Source organism: Tenrec ecaudatus, chromosome 16, assembly GCF_050624435.1.
Source record: "Tenrec ecaudatus isolate mTenEca1 chromosome 16, mTenEca1.hap1, whole genome shotgun sequence".
In the NCBI taxonomy this organism is placed as follows: Eukaryota; Metazoa; Chordata; class Mammalia; order Afrosoricida; family Tenrecidae; genus Tenrec; species Tenrec ecaudatus.
This window is the reverse complement of record NC_134545.1, coordinates 5,947,731-5,964,731: the sequence shown is the minus strand read 5'-3', so window position 1 is coordinate 5,964,731 and position 17,001 is coordinate 5,947,731. Positions and strand designations below refer to the sequence as shown.

General features: G+C 38.2%; 1 protein-coding gene across 3 annotated transcripts; it reads right to left on the bottom strand.

Moving 5' to 3' along the window:
* Positions 1 to 1,867: 1,867 nt before the first annotated feature.
* On the bottom strand, positions 1,868 to 16,792 carry RSRC2 (arginine and serine rich coiled-coil 2). 3 transcript variants are annotated; one of them, XM_075533838.1, is made up of 10 exons: positions 16,657 to 16,792; positions 13,661 to 13,817; positions 12,091 to 12,134; positions 9,655 to 9,845; positions 8,153 to 8,356; positions 7,075 to 7,197; positions 4,408 to 4,487; positions 3,454 to 3,686; positions 3,094 to 3,183; positions 1,868 to 2,516 (listed from the first exon to the last, which is right to left on the bottom strand). In XM_075533838.1, exons 1-10 carry the CDS (start codon positions 16,660 to 16,662, stop codon positions 2,337 to 2,339), a joined length of 1,308 nt encoding a protein of 435 aa, XP_075389953.1. In that variant the 5' UTR covers positions 16,663 to 16,792; the 3' UTR covers positions 1,868 to 2,336. The 3 variants fall into 3 exon arrangements, with proteins under 3 accessions (XP_075389953.1, XP_075389954.1, XP_075389955.1); XM_075533839.1 differs by having other exon boundaries at positions 3,454 to 3,683; XM_075533840.1 differs by lacking the exons at positions 13,661 to 13,817; positions 16,657 to 16,792 and adding an exon at positions 11,273 to 11,350 and having other exon boundaries at positions 9,655 to 9,867.
* Between the last annotated feature and the right edge of the window lie 209 nt (positions 16,793 to 17,001).

Sequence of the window (17,001 nt, the reverse complement as noted above, 5' to 3'; positions counted from 1 at the left end):
TTGCATCTTGAAAGGTTGGTTCCCGTTTACAGGGAGATCAAGCACGTAGGAGCAACAACAAAAAAATTGTGACACTAATAAAGTGATAGAATTTAGTTGTTTCATCAATAAATGCTAGCTTGTAAAAAGAACATAAGAAAATAGAAATGACCCATTGTCACACAGTGGATTCTCCATGCTGGATAACCCCGTAACAGTACAACTGCTCTTTAAGGTTTTATCTGGCTGTAATCTTAAAGGAAAAATCACCTGGCCTTTTATATATAGCTCCACAAGCTGGGCTCAGGTATCACCAACATGTAGGTCCGCTCAACATCACTGCCATACAGCCCATGCTGACTCAGAGCAACTCTTGACAGAACTGACCCTGCAATCTGCCGTAGAAGCCTTTTTTCCTTCCTGAGGAGCAGCTGGTGGTACTGAACTGCTGACCTTGCAGATTGCAACCCAATGCACATCCACTGTGCCACAATACATTTGTCATCTGAGGACCACACAAAAAATCAAAACCAAATTCAATGCCATTGAATCAATTCTCATAGACCTACAGCTCCACCTTTCTTCCTGAGTGGCTAGTGGGTTCAGTTAGCAGCCAACTGGTGTTAACTGATGGCACCAGGGCTCCTGTGGATGTTACTATTTAAAAGATGAATTTGAAATAACAGTTGTAATAGATGGACTTATCAGGTCTAATCGATGGACTGAACATGGAGAATAAGAGGATTGTATTTTTTTTTTGGACTATAGTTTAAGAAAATGGTTGACCTAAATCAATGCCCAACTTTGAGTTAGGGAACCAATAATTAGGAATCAGGTTTATGAACAGAGTTCTATTTTGGTAATGTGGTACCTTGAGCAAACTTTACAACAGGAAATAGACATGGTGAGCAAAATAACTTGCAAAAGGACAAATATGTATGATCTGATATAAAAAAACATTAGTTACAGTCCTGGTGGGATAATGCATTTGCTAATAAATGGGGTTTTTAACCCACCAGGTATTAATAAAGACGATGTTACCCTGAGGACTTACAGCTGTGAGCAGCTGATCTCAATCACTGATCAATTCAATGGCAGTGAAGTATGGGTTGGTGTACATTGGGCGGGCAAGGGGTTTTGCTTAGAGGAGAACTAAGCTTATGCTGGGACAGTAGAATTTGGAAAGATAGCAAGAAGAGTTACTTGATGAATCACTATCACAGAATAAATATTCCCCCCCCCCAAAAAAAACATACTGAAATATTTTGCATAGGTTTAACTAGATAAAATCATGAACACATCTGAGTTTGCTTTGTTACGTATTTCTGTTGGACAGTGCTCCCCTTGATAAGTACAAACCACAATGCCCAGCCAGATCCTAAAACGTCCTAGAAATATAAGTTCATGAGCAACTTTGTATCCAGTACATACAATATTTCTTCTATGACTATGCTCTGGCAAAAGAACTTTAAACAATTACCGAAACACATTAAAAATTTTAAAATCTACTTCAAAATTAAAGGGAGGACGAATGACTTGTTTTAAGGCACTTTATTAAAATAAAAGTGCGTACATCCCTTTAATGCATTTATGTATTTTTTTAGTAACATGGAATAATTAACAAATACTGTACACCACTTCTGTTCCGTATAATAGAACAGTAGAACAGTATTTTAATAGCTTTTTTTTGCTTCTTTCCACCTTACTGATACATATCTGCTCACTATGGCATTGTCTAGCATAATTAATTCTTAAAAAAAAGGGGGGGGCGCTGGGGAAATTCTAGTTAGTACTTTCTAGCAGCCAATTGCAAAATGCTTGACACCTTACCAAACATAGAAACCATACAACAAATACAAGAATTTCAGTTAAGTTATATTAACACCAGTTTTGAGAAAACCAATTTTATTGTCTCCACCCAGCATATTTGTGCTGGCCTATGTACCAAATAGCCAGATCATCTAGAGAACAGCTACATAACGTTTCTTTAATGTTTCAAGAGATGAAAATAACTGTACAAGGTTAAGTACAAAAGTACACAAGACAGTGGACACAGAAAATCCATGGATGAGACTTTTATCCCACCGGCAGCTTTTATATATTTGAAAAGTAGAATTCATGAACTCAAAAATATTGTTCTTCTATAGTCAAGTTTAATGGAAGTGGGTTTAACCTGATTACAACACTAACACCAGTATCACTGATCTGATATTTACAAAAAAAAAAATCATAGATTTTCAATAAATTAAAGTCAATGCAACACCCATGCAAGCTAGAATGCTAGCTGTTTGGTGAACAAGGACCTGACTTCAGAACAAAAAGTCTATAAAGTTCCAAACTGTACAAGGATGATCTTCTCAAACGGCGTCCATTCCTCGCATTGAAGATGTGAAACCCAAGCCCATTCCTCTTTGTGTGTGGGTTTGTGATCTTGCCATTTCATACTGTGCATCTAGATTCCTAAATACTTCTTCCTGTTGCTTCAAAGTCTTATAACTTTCTTCATCAACGGAGCTACACCCAGCTTCATCTTCACTCTAAATATCAGATTTTGAAAAATATAAGAAAAATGTTTTCCTATTCGACAGTTATAAAATCAGAATGTCTAGATTTAATCTGTTCCATTACTAAGTGGAGTGGGAGACAGTGTTCTTCTAAGTACGAAGACAGAGCAGGATGTGAACACAGTGCCATCATTACTGTCTCAGGGAAGGCAGAAACAGGAGCCAGGTGTTGCTACTTGATAAGGGTCAGTGGGAGGAAGAGTAGGTAAGAAAGAGGCAGGTACTTGAATCAGGAACAAGAGTCTTGGGAGGCTAACATAACAGGGAGTGCACCATTTGGCAGAAGTATCCCCCAAGCTAAAACCAGACCTTAGAAACAAATAGACCCGAGCTTCTTGTGAACCCTTCCAGGTGACTGAATTATCTAATTACAGTGCTTACATATTTATATTTTAATTAAGAAACACTTCTTCACCATGTTTAAAATAACCTTTTCTGTGCAATTAATCCAGATACCAGAAAAGTACAGAGTTGGCATAACACTAAAATATCTTTATCAATTAAGAATGAACGTTAATCTTAAAAAAAAAATTAACCAAGTAAAACTCACCTTAATACCCATTAATTTTCTAAATTTGACATTTTGGTCCTTGTTCCCAAAATTCAATTTTTCCCATATTTCAGCCGACTGGGATTTGTCCTGTAATAAAGCAGAAAATTTTAGGATGTATAAAAAGTTTGACGTTTCATTGGGTTGTCAAAATCTCCCTGCAATATAGTGTAACCGAAATAGCAGCACTTAATGGCATTCTACCAATAGAGCTTCTAATGAAAGATTTCTATTATTGAATAAAGCAAAGAAATATAAGCAAGTACTCCATGAAAAAAGGGCAACAATGAGTTCTTTGAAAGCTTGACTTCAGATCACACATGAATTACTTTAGTATTAAGAGGGACGAAAAGAACTCACCCCTTCTTTTTTGCCTTGCCAAAGCATTTTCCGTTTTTTCTCTTGTTCTGCAAACTTCATTGGGTTCACAGCGGCTGGGTTGTAATAGCTCGGCACAGCTATTCCGGTCTCTGCCAAAGCTTTTGCTTGCAAGGCTGCCATTTGAGCCGCCATAGCTATCTGAGGAGTCACTTGTGTGCCCGATGCCAACAGGGCAGCAACATTGAGAACCGAACCCCCGGTAGCTGCAGCTGCTGAAGAGAAGTATGTCAATCAAGGTATAATTAATCTTCTGGCAAAAATTAAACACTAAATTGACAAAGCTACAAAAGCGCAGAATTGTGTTCACAAAATAGAAGGGAATAGCTATTAAGCTTATATAGCAATAACATTTAACCTAAATACATACTACACGCATTCCCAATAAGACGTAAAACACCACTCAAAATTCATAACAGACATTAAAGATTTCATAAATGAAAAAAATCAAAATGAACCCGAGGACCACAAAGATAAAGTGTCAGGCCTGGAAATGACCATGCAAAGTGTCAGAGTCAGGAATGGACTCATACTTTCTGATGACATATCCAGTCCAGAATATAGCTTTAAAAAGTCTAAAATCTATTAAATAGTCAATGGCAGCTTTTAATGTTTGTCAATGTCAAGAAACACCCTCAAAATAATCCAATATGTATTCAATATCTAAAAAACCTGAGTAAAATAAGTTTATCATTCCATATGAACTCGTCAATTTTAAACTATTTCCATAACCCCAACTAAAAGATGCTTGCAATGAAGAGTATGCAATAACAGCCAGCATTCACGTTAAAAAAACCCATGCCTGCAGATCATGTAAATATGATTTTTGTGAAGCTGAAAAGCAACACTCAAAATGTTTGCTGACGACTTACTTCCTTTTAATTTTTCGTATCTTTCAACATTTCTACAAAGAACCTTAAAAAGAAAACTCGTTACCTGCAGCAATTTCCTGTTGTTTCTGTTTCTCAACCATTTCTTTTTCGCGCTGTTCCTGCAGTTTCTTTGCCCTTTCTAACCTGTCAACAATTTAAATAAATGTCAAGGTGACAGTGAAAACCAAATTATGTGCATTTAAAACCCCATTATGTAAAACATATATGTTTACCACTCGCTAAAACTGACATCCATCGATGAAAAGTCAACAAATACTCACTATAATGGTATCACTTGAAGAACATTTCAAGAACAATTCCAAAAAAAATCAACAAAATTAAAAGCTAAAATTGTTTTAATTTGTAGTTTCTACAAACTGAGCAAAAAAAATCCTCAGTGCGGATTACAAGAAAATGGCAAACTAAATCTTGCTAAGAATTGAGATCTCAACTAGATCTTTAAGATGAGAACCCCCTCCTGCTTGATTAAACAATCTTAAAGTGTCACCCACTCCTTTAATATGGTATAAATAGAAGGATGGGCTACATATATCAAAATATGGGGATAGTGAATTATAGACATCGGTATATTAAGAAAACACTTGTTTACTTATGGAGGGCACATGCAAGATACAGAATAGATCTAACTTTGGCCTTTGAGAAGGAAAGTTTCTGATTAGAAGCTACAATAAAATGTAGGCTCACTGATAGAAAACTTTTAAATCAGTATTTTAAAATTTGTTCCCATTTGAAAAGAAAAACAAAAACATTCTACCCACTACAGATTCCTTATTTTGAAAGTTTCAAGACAGCCAAACAATCTGGTATGGTAAAATTGGATCACATGTAAATCTGTCATCTGAATGATCACCAAGTAGCCTTCTTAACTAAAACTTTAAAATGCTAGTAACAGCTTCAATTTATGAAGATTTGAAAAACAAGAGACTTGGTAAATGAGTAAACTTTTGGGCTTAAAAATCCTCACCAGAGCTCAGTTAACTATATATTAGTTCAGATTTAGTAATTATTTCCTAGCCCTATTGATTTGTGTTTCAGAGAGAGAAGTGAGCAACGTGTACAATAGAATGGTCATTGTTGAGGTGGCATCAAGTCCATTCCGACTCACAGCAACTCTCTGGAGCACAAAACGAAATACCGACCCGTGCAGTGCCCCTCTCACAATTGTTCCCGGGTTGAGGTAATTGTTACAGCACTTTGTCAATCCATCTCAGAGGGGCTTCCTCTTCTTCCCTCACCCTTTCTAAATAGCAGGGTCTCATTCTGTAGGGTTTAGTTCCTCCTCACAGGTAACATGTTCAAAGTTCACACAATTACATTCTGGCTTCTAAGACAGTAATTTTTCTTTTGGCAGTCCACAGTACTTTCTTAGCCAACACCGTAACTCAAAATCAAATAGATCAATTCTTCTTGAGTCCAACTTTTCAATGCATGCGAGACTGAAAAGTATAGGTTGGGTCAGTCACACTTTAACCCTCTAAGGGCTATCCTATGCTACATAACATTTGAAATAAATCTCATGCAGTAGATATGCCCAGTGCAACACATGAGTGCAGAGTGTAAATCTAAGGAAAAAAAATTAACAATTTTGATTTTTCTTCTGCTTGTCAAGATGTAGCTAACTGGTCTGTGAGAATATTTTCCGTTGAGGTGTAAATCATATTGAAGGCTGTAGTCTTTGATCTCAACTAAGTGCTCCAAGTTCTCTTTATTTTGAGCAAGGTTGTTATTGAGGGTTTTTTTTAAAAAAATTGGTCCAAGTTTGATCTTATGGCCTTCTTCTTAGTTCCCAGTCTGGTATTATTTGTTCAGCAGAGACCGAATTAAATAAGGCTTCCCTGATTTTAAAACCATGCGGGCTACCCTTTTGTTTAAACAACTGCTTCTTGATTATGTTATAGGTTCCAAACAAGCCAATTAGGTGTTCACATGGCCACTGATAGTTTGGAATGAACACCATTCATTCTGGTGAATGGAGCGTAAGAAGGGGTGAGCTCACACCTTTGCTGCTGCCGTTCAGCTGGAGTGTCTGCCAGGCTGGGTCACAGGGCAACAGCACATCAGGTTACATTGTGATAACTGTATTTTTGTAATGAAAAAATAAATAAATAAAAATGCAAACTCACTAACAGGCGTCTGGGTGTTATTTTACACCCCACCTCCCCACATTTTAGTTTGCCCTTCTGTGCGTGGACCCCACACACAACTTAGAATCATTAGGAATAGTTTAAAATCACAGGGTTCTCCCTGTTAATCAGGAGTAAAATTTACAAGTTGATTTACATTGGCTCTAAATGACATAAAATTATATGCTACCTCCAAATTGAGTAAGTAAAGGAAATGCCTTCACATCAGGCAAAACAGAGAGATTTTTCTAAATCAAATTTAATACTCAAAAGTTTCATGAAAAATTAACATACTTGGGAGCATACTTTTCAGGAAAAAAACCCCCTAAAAACAGACCAACAGCTAGCTGTGAATGAAAACAAAACAAAAAATCTTGATAGTTTAATCTTTCAATAGTTACAGTTGTGCAATCAACTGTTTGAGAACAGACCATTCTGGAGCACTTAGGATCCAAAGGTGTTGTAACATTTATGGCTTCACTGAAATTTCTTTTTAAAAAATCCTAACCCACACCATTCATTCGCCCAAAGGTTTATTTATCCCGCGTTGCAAAGGGGAACGAGCGGTAAGAGAAAAGCCTACGCACCTCCTGGCTAACGCTTCCTGCGCGTCCATCGCGGTGTTTCTGCCTCTAAAGGGCGGGGGACTAGGAGTGCGGCTTAAACTTCTGCTAAATCGTCTTGGTTTTTCAATTCGCTTCTTCCTCTCTCTTCAAAACAAAAAGAAACATTTTGCACGTCTGATTATGACCCAGGAAGAATGCTTCCATTGGCACCATCTGTCCTGCTTGGCCAAGCTTATTTCCATTACAGTACGTATAACGCTTCCTTTTTGCATTATTATAATCTAGGTTGCAGATAATCCTTGTGCACAAATCATTCTGTATTTGTATAATAGTTTCCAGAAGTGAGTTAAGGGGTCAAAGTTCTTAATGTTTTATTTATACTGATTTTATAAATGAAAAGGAGAAATAAGGCAAATTATTAACCCAAATAAAAGGATCAGAAAATTAATGAATGCCTTCTTTACTTTAAATACACTCATCTCAATTGCAAGTCAATAAGCTTACTATAAACCAAAATCCTGACTAAAAACTCAATGAATTATTCATAAGTGTTGCTTTCGACTTCAGTCCAATAAATTAATGAAGCAGCAGTGATACTGAGTATTAACATGTCTATGTGAATCCTATATTAAGACATGAGTATCCATGATGGAGATGTGTGTGTCTGAACTCTGGAAGATGGTATCTATTACAATATCGTTGTTATAAGGAGTCCATGAGTAAATACACGCCAAGAGCTTTGGTATAATCCACAGTAGGAATGTCATACTAGCTACTCTGTTTTTAAGGTTAGTGCAATGAATTCAGATTCTCAAAACAGATGAAAAAATTTTAATGGAACTAACCTATACCTGCACTTCACAGGAAAATATAATGCACACGACTATGTGGGAATGCTAAATAGGTGTTTAATTATCTTTTATTAGTCAACAACTACTAAAATCTAATCTGTAAATACAACTCTGAATCCCACACCAAATTTCATTACCCTGATTGCTGATAGAGAAATCGCGTTTAGTGTTCACCAAACAGAACATTCACAAAACCAAGGCGTGCAAAAGCTACAGCACCCCTGTTGTTCAGGACGATGAGTACATACCGACTTCTGCTTCTTGTCCTGCTTCTGCTTCTACTCCGATGCCGATGTCTCGACCTGGAGCGGGAACGGGATCTGACCCGCCGCTTTCGGTCCCTGCTTCTGGAGCGTGACTTCTTCTTGTCCCTGCTTCTGGAGCGTGACTTCTTCCTGTCCCTGCTTCTGGACCGAGACTTCTTCCGGTCCCTGCTTCTACTACGATGACGCCTGAAATTAAAGTGTAAGCTTGCAGTTACTCAGAGCTCTTCAGACACACATTATAACTACATCATTCACAGTGAATGCTGCAATCCAAAGAAGCTACTCACCTTTGTGATTTTTGCTGTTAGTGATGGACATCCGAGTTTATTTGGACTCATAGTTATACTATAGAGAACTACCCCACAGGTTTTCAAGGCTGTAAACGGTAATTAAATACATGGGCTCATTTTTATCCCACGGATCGAAGCTTTGAAAACCACCAACCTTTTGGGTTAGCAGCCAAGTGCTTTATTACTGCAAGCACCTAAGTTTCTTATGGAGAATGTAACGGGAGATTTTTTTTTAAACAAAAGGGATTTGTTGTTTGATAATGCATCCTGGCATCCCATCAAAGTTGTAAAACATGCAAAAAATCTCCAATGTAATTAATCTCAATTTAGAAGTCTGTTTAATTGTTAAAATTGGCCACTGATTTCTAAATGAGGAGCCCTGGTGGCATAGTGGCTATGCTGTGTTCTGGCTAACCACAACACCAGCCATTCAATACCACCAGTCAACTCTATGAGATAGTGTGTTTTGTATCACCGTTAACAGACACAGCCTTGGAAACCTGAAGGGCAGTTCTACTTTGTCTTCTATGATTGCTGAGTTGGAATTGACTGGATGACAGTGGTTTTTGGTTATTCTCTTAAGGATAATATTAAATCAAGTTCCTTTACCAGTGAAAAGGTTTGATTCTGATACTATATATTCTATGTATATTCCCCATAGAACTATACAATATACTAAACACTGGTTTCTTAAAATAAAACTCCATCCCCACAATCCCTCTAAGTTTGAGCCTTGTTTTAAGTCAAAGTGTGCATCTAGACAACAGAAAACGTAGATTAAGGTAATCTAACTATATCACTCTTGGTGTAATATATTCCAACTACTTCAACAAGAGTATTTTTATATTGGCTTAAACCATTATCAGCAGCATACAATAATAGCTCTTCCCGTACCCCCACCCCACCCCACCCAGGACAGACATGGAGGTAAAAGAATCATAGACACTAATTAAGTGTGCCAATCACAGCCAGTCCTTACCCTCTAATCTTCGGAGGTCAGTCAGTTCTGCACATATCAGAAAAAGACGACCAAAGGGCTTCAGCTATTATTGGGTATTGATTGGCAAAGGCAAAAGACAAGAAAACAAACCCATCTATTTTTAAAATTATGACTGTTTTGCACTAGTGGGTTAACGAGCAGTTTAGGTACTAGACCTCTTCAAAGCACTAAGTAACAACACCCAGACAACTTACTTCTCACGGGACCTAGATCTTGAGTGACTTCTTCCTCGTGAAGACTTTCTTTCTTTGCGTTTGTGCCTGTCCTCACCATTTTCAGATGAATTCAGCCGCTCCCTTCCTTTATCAGAAGAATGTTCTTTGTCATTATGCTCCTCAGACTTGTGTTTCTTAGAGGACTTCTCTTTGGATTCATGTCTTCTTGCCTGTTTTAAGAAGAAGTTGGTTCTTTCAGGAAAATAGTGCAACAAAGAGAGTTAGTATGGGTATCAGTAAGCAAAACTGTTGTGATGCAACATTAGTAACCTTAGGCATGTGCCGTTCACCTAAACAACCATCTAGTTTTTCACATCACCCAAATGTTGCTGATGTGCAGTACTAATTTCAATCCTTTATAAGCCCCCAAAGCAGCTTCCCCCCACAATTACTATCGCCAAAATTTAAATAAGTTTCATGGTTGTTGTAATATAGGGGGAAGAAAATCCAACAAAACAAAACCGAGAGAACAATATTGTTAAAGAAATAGACATGTACCCAAACTTTCATGTTTGGCCAACAAACCTTTTAGTGAACAAGATCATGGAAACACATTAATTTTTAAACCTAGAGCATGTATAATTTTAAGCTTAAAAAGGGTGTAGGTAACACGGACAGAGAAATGCACAGGAAGTGCACTTCCCATCAAGCGATGCAGGATTCGACTGAGTACGCATTACTCATCTGTAGGTTCAAAGTAATCGCATACAGTTGCAGTGTCCCTGTTACAGCTACCCTGCCACAGCCTTTCTACAAGAGCTCTTGATTTTCTCCCAACGTCTAAACTGTGAAGGCATCAATCACTTTTCATCTTGCCATATCCCAACAGGGTTGGAGTTCTAATTTTGGCTCAGGTACCTAGGGTAGAAAAAGGTAACTGAATTTGCTTTCAAACTAAGTTTAACATTTGCTTTGCCATCATACAATGCATACTTCCTTCATAGTAACCAAGGCTTTCCCAAACAAATGCAGAGACTCAGCTCAAATACAGATAAGTCTCCATCCTATTGCTTACATGGAAAACCAATCGCCCCGAGTGGATACATATTGCATGTGACCCCTTAGGAAGTGTGAAGTCTAAGACTTCCTCTAATTCAACTTCACAAAGATCTGAAACCACAAAGCAGGGTAGCTGGGTTAAGGCCCTGTGTTCTTAGGATCCCACCACAATCTAGGACACTTTCCCCCCTCAAGATTCCCGAGTCTTTTTTTTCACAAGATTGTTTTTTAAAAAATAACAATAGAAATGTTTTGTTCAATCATGTTGGAACATGCATGATATTAATTGCAAAATGTTTATTCTAAGTTAATTTATTATTCTGTAGAAAGGAGAGACCTGGATAGAGCTAGGTTTTATTGCCAGTTCTCTATAAAATAATTGTACACAAGTTGACTGTGCTGTCTGTGCAGTGTAAAATAGCAAAGTGGAAAAGTGTTAAGTGGTTAACTTCCAAAGGTTTTAGAATTCACATTTGTTCTCCAAACTTAACATTACTATTAAAAATTTTTAAAGCAAAACACCAAAAACATTATTAAAACCCTTAACTGATTTAAGATACATTTAAGGGAAATAGGAGTTTGAATGACTAATAGTTACCTTATCATGAAGTAGGCTTATTATTTTGCTATCTGAGTCTGCAGCGTCTTCAGTTCAGTCTCTTCGCGCATTAGCACGCTGAGTATGATTTATTATAGAAATGTTATCATGTGAGCTAAACAAAATAGTCATTTTCACAAAAACTCTCCTAAATTAAAAATTTAACAGAGCTTCCATTAGGGGAAGAGGAAGTCCCTGCCCACATTTGGATTAGGAGTCCCTTGCCCAGCCCCCAGAAGAGTCTTTTCCTCCCTTTTAGCTAAGTCTGCTCTGCCTTGATGGTTTGTCTCTCATCTTCTCAGGTGGGTCCTCTGCAGTCCAGCTGCTGCCTCTCTTTCTCCACTACTCAGAGCTGCCCTCATCGTCCCACTCCTACCACCACCTGGGAAATCAGACCAGTGCACTAAACAAGAGAGGACTCTCATTGTCGTCCATAAAAAACAGGGAACTGCTACTTAAAGATGATAGTCATTTAACATATGGAGTGATGATCTGGCACAAGAAGACTCGGGACCTCATTAATGGAAGCTCTGTGTGACAGGCCTAAAAAACCAATTAAATTCTTCAAATGAAATTTTTACTGCGAACACTGTCACAGCATAATAAAATTAATAGTTTCTGAATGTACTTTTCATACAAACAACTATCTTCTTGAAAAAAAAAAAAAAGATGAATCATGCTTATTTTATAATCCAATTAACCTTTACAATTTTAAGCTTCGGTACTTACCTTCACAATACCATATAATCACACAAACATTTCTACCAGATACATTACAATTATTTTAAAGTACCTATTCACTACAAAGCATTAATTACCTCTTTGCTTCTGCTCCGGCTCCTGTGTTTCCTTCCTTCATTTTCTGTAAACGCATGAAAGAATTTGTTATAAGCAAAGATAAATGAACACCTCTGCCCACTGCATTAACTCAAATATATGCACATGTCACTAACTGAATTTGGACAACGTCCCAATTCAGAGGTATCCATGGCCCCGTAAATGCTTATTGTTGTTTTAAAGGGGGAAACAGCTTTACCCTTCTCTCCCAAATGGTTTTAAAGACCCCCAAAGTCAGATTTTTACAGAATTAGACTGTGGAGCAGATGCAGACAGGTAAGGTGGAACACCCAGTCTTGGGGCGCTCTACTCCCACATCCTATTCCTTTTACGTCTCTCAGCTGCTTTCTGCATTGAGATGACTAAGGATGTTGTATTTTATAGAACATATCGGGGACCTTAAGCAACATACACTTGTACTCCTGTTTCATGTCAATGGCTAACTACACACTCCATTTGGTCATCTTCCATTTTGGACAGTAGGGCTAATTTTAGTATACATAAAAGAAACAAATCACCAATCTTAAAATATACAGATAATCGACTCACTCACTAATTCACTCACCCAGTCTCTCTCACACACACTCACTAATTCACTCACTCTCACACACAAAAAAGAAAAAAAAACATACAGATAATCAATATCCCTTATGTTGGACTTGCCCCAACCCGAGGGTGGTCTATACACAAAATTTCATGACTTATTGTGTAGTTATCAGCTATAAATACAAAGGATAAATGACTATAGTAAAGATTTTACAACTTTGGTATTAAGCACTATTGTGTAATAGCAACACTATTTTTTTTAAAAAAAGCCCAGTTGTCGTATTCTATTCACTACCCATAAGTTCTATTGGATCTTTAAAAAAAGTGACTATGGAGCATTTTAAAATTCTAAGCCACTTGCTTCAGAAATAGCACTGTCTAGACACAAACTTACTTGGTTTGCTGCTAACCATTCAAAATTTTGGCATTAACTATATAGCCCACAATCCAGAAAAAAGTATAGCATCTGCTTTTATAGCTCCCCTTGAATCATTCCAGTGTCCCTCAGGGGGTGGTTACATTACTTTTGGAAACACTGATCTAGATGTATCTTAAAAAATCTTATTTTGCCAATGCAGACAAAGTGAAATTTAATACATAGCAATTATGCTCTGGTGGCATAGCGGATTAGGAGTCAGGGTGCTAAACACAAGACCAATAGTTGGAAACCACCAGTGGCATGGCAGGGAAAAGGCGAGGCTTTCTACTTCCTAGTAGAGTGGGTCTTGTCATAGTTGAAACACAATCCACTCAATGGCAGTGAATTTAAAACAATCGTGATCCAAACCTGAACCATTTTTTACTTTCAGAAAGTTATGTACAACTTCTATACTAAGATAGTTGCCCCTCTCAAAATTAAATTTCCTAGAAGAGGGCATATAAGCTTTGTCTATTTCTCAATCAGGAAGAAGATACATTAATTTTTTTCAAGATATGGTTATGTCTTAGACATACTTCTACATGGGTTTTAACAAATGACAGTAATTTTCATGCCAACACTCATACCTGACTTCCGCTTTCTTTCTCTTGACCTTGATCGTGATCTTGAATAATGATGCTTTGAGGCTCTAGGAGAAACAGATACATCTGACTGCTCTTTTTTCTTGTCTCTATCTGGGGACATCTTTTCTGGGGCTAGTCCATCTCGTTCTGTGTCACTAGCCTGAAAGTTTAAAAGGAAAATGATTAAAATTTTTCATTGCATTTGGAGTGTTTCCAATGTGGCCCCATACAGCTTATTTTCCCATGTGCTGTGGACTATCAAAACATCTATTTTACTAAAAAATTAGAAAATCTTTTTTGCTTGGAAACCAAACTTAAGACTATGTAAGTTCCTTCATCTAAATTATCAGTTGCTTTCCAGTTCAAAGAAAGCAGTTCAACCCAGCTTACTTGTAATGGAGGGCACTGCACAAAGATGGCATATTCAAGGAACTTAGCATTTTTTCATTAAAAATGGATCTCTGTGGGTCCATTTAACTATGTGGTTCAACTTACAGAGAGGAGGACCTTAAAGGGAGATATTGATTTAGGTTGGTATCTTACAAGAACTTCAACCCTGGGTACACTAGAACCAGAAAGTTCCTTTGAGCCAGATTTTGATAAAGGAGGCTATCTACAATGTAAAATAGTTGGTAAAAAAAAACCCCTCCCAAAACAAAAGAGGGGTGGGCAGCTTCAGCCAAACAGGGAAAGTGATTACTCAGGGCAGGCTGACAACTGGTAGGGCCTTGTAGCTAAGAATGATTTTTGAAAAAAGGCCTGCTGAAACACAAGCAAACAAACAATGTGACAAAGACTGTGTGGGCCCAACTATAATTGGCTCTTAAGTCTTTTGTAACAGGAAGTAGGGTTAGGGTTAAAGAGTGAACAAGTTACCCCTCCTACATCAAATAAATTAATAACAACAATAAAAGTAAGGTTTTCAGCCCCTGATTTATAGCTGAGTTTAAATGTTTACATTTCACAGATGAGATCTAACATTAACTGGTCTGCCTAGGTGGCTATTGTAGCTTCTCGTGTCACATCTCACGGAATGATGGGTGATTCGGTTCTCATTGGTAATGCTAAATGTTACCTTTATTCTTGGTTTTATAATATGTAAGGGCTATTCCTGACTTGTCAGTGAGGTACACAAATATGGTAAAATTAAAGAGACCACACAAGCTTTCAGCACGGCCAGTCGGTCTCAGTGCAAAGCAACCTTCAGAGACTGCATTCCTCAAACACAGGCAACCTCCTACACAGAACAGTCATCAGAACCTGAACCCACCTTTCTAGCTGCCTTAGCTCAGGCAGACAGATGTTTTTTCCCTGTCAATTGTCTATCTACAGCCTTGTAGGAAAGGCAGACTAGAAAGATCTACGAAGACCCAAACAGGCTGGTAGCGTAAAGAGATATCTAAGGGGAAAAAATACTATCGATGGAATATTACAATGTTTAACATTCAGTTTAGAAACTGACAGTTGGAATCAACTAAATGGCATTAAGCATTGATGATTATTTGTGCTTAAAGAATAGCCACTTTTGTTTCTTATAGCTGATATTGTTTGAAAGCTCTGCAAATGCCTATTAAGACAATAGTATATAAAAAAGACAATAGTATATACATCTTTTTCCCAGCAAGGAAGGTAGGCATTCAAAACTAAGTCACTTCTTCAGGGGGGGTCTCCTCTCTTTCTATGGAAGTACTGCAGAAATAAAAATAAATGTTTGCAATGATTTCAGTGTTTTAAAATTTATGGCCAAGTTAAGTAATACTAATCAGTAAAGGGCACTAAGTAATTACACGAATAATTGAATACACAGAAGAATATTCTAAAATGGATTGTGGTAATGACTGTACAATTCTTGGTAAGACTGAATTATTGGATTATATGACATGTAGATGAAGTGCTAATAAAACTATTAAAATATATATATTTAGAGGCTTAAAATACTTCTCAAAAGGAAAATCCTACATTCACTTAACTCACAAAGTCCAAATAGCCTACCGATTGTTTGAAGCAGCACTGAGGGGGAGGAATCCCTAAAACCACCCCAAAAGAATGCAATCTAATCTTTTTCAAGTCAAAATATCCCGATTACTAGGAAGAGTAAACTTTAATTTTTCCATTACTTTTAATGGTCCAACTTATTTGCCAAAATGAGAAACATGACTTGTCACTGCAAAGGAATGCAAAATGCTTACATTTTTATAATACAACAAACATGAAGTAATCAACAATGCGACATCCCACCCGGATCTCACAGGCTTATTGCTCAGAAGTAATTTAAGAATTGCAATGATTTGGACTAACAAGATGTTGTTAAATTTAAAGAAACCCCATCAGCGGTAGAACTAGATAGTCCCTTAAAGACTTCAAACTAAGGTTACATCACGAGCCGCCTCGGAAACGGCGCATCAGTCGGAATTCAGAATTCCAAAACCTCTTGAGAAGTACAATTTTCCCTCTTTTCCTTATTACATCTCTCCGAAGAGGTGCTAAGAATAAGAAATAAAGCTAAGGTTTACAAAGATGGAAAACTAACCGTAGTTACGCAACTAGAATAACCTCATTTAATCCAGGTCAATAAAAAAGCAAAATTCCCCACGACAGTTCTCTCATAACCCATCTTTCTCACACCCAGCATTTTTCTCAGAAATCTCTCGATTCCTTTTCTCTCCCTGTACCGAGCCTCTTCCAGCCCGAGCATCATAAACTCCCGAGTAGGCTTAAGGTAAATCACGAGCCAGCGATACGGGAGACCGGTTAGTCGGCCGAACAGGATGAGGAAAGTTCTGGAAAAAAAAGGGCACTCCTAAAGGTCCCCTACCCCCATCGGCACCGCCTTGCTTCCCCCTCCCGCCAGCAGGCAGCCATGATGGCGGGCACAGAAGAAGGCCGCGGCGCCATTTTGTCCACAACACGCACGGACAACAGCTCCGAGAGCCGTTCACCGACGGCTGAGAGGGCCGCAGAAAAAGATCCCTGGCCCGAAAATCGGATTCAGCACCTACCGCCATAGTTTAGAGTCCCGGCCGCAAGGGCGGCAACTCAACCTGCCGCTTCCAACAGTACCGGCCGCTCTGGAGCTCCGCCACCGAGTGACTAAGTCGCTAGCGCGAGAGACCCGGATGGCACAAAGGCGAAGAGGCCCACTGCCTCGCAGAGCATGCTGGGGAACAGGGGTGGGGATACTGGTTTCTATAGCAACGCGGATCGAGCCCGTGATTGGTTGTTCTTTCGAAGGGGCGGGCAAAACCAGGGCAGGAGGTAGGGCTAAGTATAAGCCTTAGAACGCGCAAGCTCAGGCGCGGAAAGGGTGGAGTTTAGGGTGGCTGAAGCGCCTGCTTCTACTCTGA

Coding starts and splice junctions, on each gene's coding strand:
- RSRC2 (XM_075533838.1), bottom strand. Junction 9,846..12,090: donor GCCGGAGCAGAAGCAAAGAG/GTAATTAATGCT, acceptor TTCTTAAAACAG/GCAAGAAGACATGAATCCAA. Junction 4,488..7,074: donor CAGGAAGCGTTAGCCAGGAG/GTGCGTAGGCTT, acceptor AATTGTTGACAG/GTTAGAAAGGGCAAAGAAAC.